The sequence below is a fragment of the Leptodactylus fuscus genome, chromosome 3 (genome assembly GCF_031893055.1).
Source record: "Leptodactylus fuscus isolate aLepFus1 chromosome 3, aLepFus1.hap2, whole genome shotgun sequence".
In the NCBI taxonomy this organism is placed as follows: domain Eukaryota; kingdom Metazoa; phylum Chordata; class Amphibia; order Anura; family Leptodactylidae; genus Leptodactylus; species Leptodactylus fuscus.
In genome coordinates this window covers 59,701,224-59,707,223 of record NC_134267.1, presented here as the reverse complement: position 1 = coordinate 59,707,223, position 6,000 = coordinate 59,701,224, and the positions used below count along the sequence as shown (strand labels likewise).

The 6,000-nt window shown below is 39.9% G+C and overlaps 1 protein-coding gene across 1 annotated transcript in view; it reads right to left on the bottom strand.

Moving 5' to 3' along the window:
* Positions 1–1,247: 1,247 nt before the first annotated feature.
* The window catches only part of MYCT1 (MYC target 1), a 42,685-nt gene continuing 37,932 nt past the window's right edge, over positions 1,248–6,000 (bottom strand). The window contains exon 2 of the mRNA XM_075267651.1: positions 1,248–4,327. Within this exon, the coding sequence (XP_075123752.1) occupies positions 3,801–4,327 (527 nt within the window). The 3' untranslated portion in view covers positions 1,248–3,800. The remainder of the gene's footprint in view (positions 4,328–6,000) is intronic.

Sequence of the window (6,000 nt, the reverse complement as noted above, 5' to 3'; positions counted from 1 at the left end):
TATGAGTCCCATCAGGATTTTATTTGCTTTTTACTCACAAATCCTGCTCCAAATCAGTGCTATAAATGGCGGATCGCTGCTTTCAGAGAGAACATTAGAAATCATCTGACGTCTTTACTGTAAGGCTGTATTCACACAGAATAACGCCAGGCGTTTTTTGTGTGCTTTTTGCACATAGCGCCGCGTTAACGCCGCGTAACGCCGCGTTAACGCCGCGCTATTTTGCGGGGGCGTTGACCGGCGTTGACCGGCGCTATGTGCAAAAAGCACACAAAAAACGCCTGGCGTTATTCTGTGTGAATACAGCCTTACAGTAAAGACGTCAGATGATTTCTAATGTTCTCTCTGAAAGCAGCGATCCGCCATTTATAGCACTGATTTGGAGCAGGATTTGTGAGTAAAAAGCAAATAAAATCCTGATGGGACTCATAGGAGAGACAATGAGAGTCCTGCTCTCCCCTCACACAGCCTAAGCCATTTTTCTTCAAGCTGTTGCCCCTTTGTAGATGTTTCTGTAGTGAATTCTGCATATTATGCAGGACTTGGGACTAGGTGGTAACAATATGTTTCTAGGCCTGATGTTTTCAGTATATTCATTGCTAATTTCAGTAACTGTTTGGTTTATCTTACAGGGGTATTTCCACCTTAGAATAATATGACATATCTCTTGGATACACCAAATCAATAGAGGTGTAACAAAGTAAGGCCTCATTCAAATCTGCGTTGGTAATCCGTTCGGGGAGGTCTGTGATCTACTTTCATGTCTGCATGATTCGTGCGGTCAGTGCGCGGAAAGCACACGGACCCCATTTATAGTCCATGTGCTTTCACTGCTCACGGCTTAACAATGCGTTTTTTTATTCCATTCGGGGAGGTCCCCATGCAGACTTCCCCGAACGGATTATCAACGCAGATGTGAACCAGGTATTAGATTGCTGCTGATCCTGAGAATGAAGGCAATTAGTCCGGTCAAGAAAATGGAGCTATTATGAAATTGTGCAAGGAAATACTATCCCAGTAGTTGTGCCCCTACAGATCAGAAAGAAATGGTGGGTACACCTCTTCAATACTTAATATATAATATAATTTCATATATTCATATCATTTACTTATATAAAGGAAGCTTGATCCGTTTATGTTTTCTGTATTTTTATTACAAATGCCTAAATTACAGCCCAGCCACATTATTAGCCAGTTATTTACACACTTCATCCAGAAATGATAACAACTTTGTTAAACATCATAGATTATATTCTGGAATATTATAGCGTTATATTGTACTTTTATAACATACATTATATAATTGTCATATTGGGTAAAATAAATAAAATGTAAAAGAAAAATTTCTGTTTATTTTTGACCAATCAAAATCTAAATAAAACAGTTACTATTGTATTTGATATCATTTACAGTAGTAATGTACTTCATAGCTTAATACATCATATATAGTTCATACATATTGCATTATTGCAGTAACTGCAGGAAATTCCCCATCCACTGGGGTCTGAGGAGTGAAACCCCCAGCAATTAAGAGAACAAGGGTCCCACATGCCATGTGAGCAGGCCACACATGCATTCAGGCAGGTCCCACATAGGGACACTATTTTTCCATTCTATGGGAGTTCCAAAAATAGCTGTGCACTGTACTCAATTTCTCTTCAACAGTCCCTTATAGAGATTATTTGTGGGGCAGCACACGTGGGTGTTCTACCTCTCAATTCACTTGGGGGCAAGCAGTTGTCATCCCCACCAATCACAAAGTTATGATTACTGGAATACACATTTAAGTCTACCCACAGATATAGCAGTAGCGTTCCATGCAACCTAGAACAGCGTGGAAAAACCACGCAATGTTTATCCAGGAATTATCACCATTTTGTAATGCACTTTTTTGGCTGCAGTACAAATAAGATAAACACTTAAACCACATGATTCATTGTACAAGCGGTAATGCAAAAAGCAGTATAGCAAAACCCAAGGCAAAGGTATTCCTCTGTGTATGGGCACCCTAATAGAGACATGCTAAACATTGGTTTAATAGGTTTAAAATCTACATGACACTGTTGCTTGCTTACACTGTTATGGAGGTATCTTGGGCTGGTATATTGTTAGAGGTAATTTGGGACTGTGGCATGCACTTGTAGGTCATCTGAGGCTGGTATATTTAACATAAAATTGTGTCACGTAAAATTTTTCTACCAAGTTTAATGACCTCCCCTGTTATTTTAATAGGAAAATAGAAAACAATGAAGCGGCACTACTGAAATTCAAGAACCCGAAACGGACTTAGACCCTTTTGAAGTAGCTGCAACATATGGAATATGTAACAGGTAGCCACGTTATCAGATAAAAAAAACTGATCAAGCTTATAGGGCGGTGCTCTCTGTATATAAAGTCCATACAAAATAGAGAAAAAATAGAATGAAAAGCAGGGCACTCACCAGACAACGGGTCTAAAAACAGCAAACTATATTTCATCTCTTTAAAAATTCCACTGCATTGGGATAGAGTAGATCAATTTGATCTGTCTGTTTTCAATCTATTCTATCCCAATGCACTTAAATTTTTAAAAAGATGAAATAAAGTTCGCTGTTTTTAGACCCTATTATTTTAACATTCTTTAAAGGGGCTCTCCCATCTCACTATTTCAGCTTTGCCTGCACTCTCTTCTCTCACTTCCTGTAGTTCTCCCCCTCCCCTCCCAGCTTGCTGAACAAGGTATCACAGTACTTATGCAGATCAGATAATATGCACATGCTTGTACAGAAAGGACTGAGTGTTATCTGTGTGTTTACATAGAGAGATAGACAGACTCTGCTTTATCAGCAAACTGCAATTAGCTGTCCTTCCGGCAGAGCAGTGAGTGACGTCAATTGTCCTATAGGTCTGTGGTTATAGCAACACTGTGTAAACAATGGGATGAATAAGTTCACATAGCAGGCAAACAAAACAGCATTTCTAAAGCAATATATTTGGGAAATGTCTTCAATTTACATAAGCTACCAGTATAAATGGGATCGTTAAGATTGGACAACCCCTTTAATTCTGTAAGATTCCTTTTCCATTTTCCAATATTGGATTATATGCATACTCTTATGTGAAAGGTTTTGGGAGGTTTGGGGCTCTTTTTTTGTCGTAGCAGGCCAGCTATAATAGTTCTTTATGGATCTGGTCAAAGAAGCAATTTTTGGTAGCTGATAAATCCCTTATTTCAGGAATCACAAAATGCATATGCTGTCTAATGTATTCTGTCTGTATTCCATATTTTGGTTCAGATAACATTAGAAGAAAACATCAGATTGTGAATATATTTCTCAATCAAGTTTATATGATCAAAAATAAAATGACCTTTTATAGGGACGAATCAAGGTAGCTTAAAAAGAAATGATTCCTTTTATACATATATGATATCTTGTATATAAGAACAGAACATGCATGTGTGAAAATATTTAGCGAAAGTGATATGGAAATATAGACATCCAGGATAGATTTAGTAAAATCACCATTGTTCAATGGGCATAAAAATACAATGTTACAGATAAGTCTTTAATGTGCAATATATATAGTTATATGAAAAAGCAAAGCATTCAAATAAGCAACATATTGACAAGTCAGTGTCCGTGTACATAGTATGGGAGAAATACATGGCGTAATTTATAGCGTGAGTCAAATATTGACCCCACATTCAGTTTAGAGCAATCTTTTTCTTGGCTTATTCTCTATGTGGCTTCTCTTTGGATGAACTATTAGCTAGTTCTTTTCAGAAAGTAAGTTTCAGTAACTGCTCAATTCCACAATTTTCAAGGGTCAGGGAAAGCTTTAATGATACTTTCGTAAGCTGGTGGCGGTGTATGAGTTGAGTTTCCAAGACGTAGACTGTTACTAGACCAGTGGAAGTCTGGACGGAAGTTACTAGTAGTGTTCATAGTCGGTGATGTGCTGTTGGCTCGAGGTAGAGTGACAAGTTGACTTTCAGCTTCAACTGCAAGAGGAGGAGATTGTAAAAATGGATGAAAAGTGGATGCTCTGAAGCTAGGTTTCCTTGTGAATGGATCAGGCTGCTCTTGTGACGTCTGTCGTTGAAAAGTCAGACTTGCTAGGCTGAGGTTGCTCCTACGTTCACAGCTACTGTTGCGATAGAACCCGGATCTATTTAATGCGTGGTTTTGGGAGGAGGTTCTAGGACGGCGGCTCGATGAGCTGGTCATTCTTGGGGAAATAGCTGCACTGGCACGCCGACGAGACAAGCAAGTGAGTAGAATCCATATGAGACCTCCAATTATCAATCCAACCGCAATGGAGACAGTAAATGACAGTATTACTCCTCCTGTTAAGAAATAAAATAAGATCATTACAAACAGAGACACAAGTAAAAGAAATGATGTTGGAGAGTTTATTAGTTCATAGAAAGAACTGTTGGTTCTCCTATTTTACCCTATTGGATATCCTATGATATAGAGGTGCTGGTCTCAGAGACATACACAGTTCTAAGTTTTTTTCAGTATACTCATATAAAAAATAGTTTAAATGTAGTTTAAATGTTGTATAAAAGCATAGAAAAGGCCTATTACATTGCCTACACAAAGCGATGAGAACCAAGCCAAACACTATCATGAAACACAGTATTATATATTGTTCTCAGATCCACTTGAAGTAGTAGATTTTATAGAATATTAGCCAGTTTTAATAACATATACACCAAGCATAATGATTTTCATAGGACATTCCCACAAAACATAACACAAATAGAAGCGAATTTTATGTTAGTAACTAGAGATGAGCGAACAGTGAAATATTCGATATTCGTTTTGAATAGCCCCTCAATATTCGACTACCCGAACAAATATTGAACCCCATTATAGTCTATAAAGCTTTGTTTCAGGGGAAACCACTCTTTGACTCAGGAGAGTTACCAAGTCCACTATTATACCTCAGGAAATGAGGACAACACCTCTGGAATGCAACTGGGACAGCAGGGGAAGCATGCCTGGGGGCATCTAACATGCCCAAGTCACTGTATTACGCCACTAATAATGCGGGAGCTGACTTTCTTCCATAGGAATGTATTGACCAGCGTTGATTGGTCGAATGCCATACAGAGTACAGCATTCGGCCAATCAACGCTAGTTCTGCCGGAGGCTCATCTGTGAGGAGGCGGAGTCTAAGATCGGTCCACAGCAGTCTCCATTGTGGTACGATCTCAGGTATAGCAGAGTTGACACAGCTCTGCTATACCTGAGATGCAGCAGAGCTGGCCGTACGCTGAACTCTGCTACACCTGAGATGCAGCAGAGCTGGCCATGCGCTGAGCTATGCTACACCTGAGATGCAGCAGATCTGGCCATGTGCTGATCTCTGCTTCACCTGAGATGCAGAAGAGCTGGCCGTGCGCTGAACTCTGCTACACCTGAGATGCAGCAGAGCTGGCCGTGCGCTGAGCTCTGCTACACCTGATATGCAGCAATGCTGTGCGCTCAACGCTGCTACATCTGAGATATAGCAGTGTAGCAGTCTGATATGAACCGAATCTGAAATCCACTCTTCGTATAAAGTGGAGGTCACCTGATTTAGCCAGACAATTACTTTTTCTGGGGGTTTTTTTTCGATGACTCCGTTGTCGTAGTTCCTGTCCCACCTCCCCTGCACAGTTATTGGTACAAAAAAAGCGCCAGCGAGGGTGGGAGGGGAAAAGAATTTTTAGTGCGTTTTCCACGTGGTATTCAATTGGAATCGAATATCTTGAGCAGCCTGATATTCTTTCGAATACCAACGAACCCCGTTCGCTCATCTCTATTAGTAACCCCTTACCCTGCGCTGTATTAGTATGTCATAGTGAAAAGGTATTTAACGCCAGCCCTGTACTACTGTATTACTGCACAGTGATGCCACCAGAAGAGCAACGGCACTATATACTGATACTTTTCTCCAATCCTGGGCATTTCATGTACTAGAGTAAACATTAAAGGAGTTTTCCAGGCAAAAACAGTAGTTTCTTTTAAC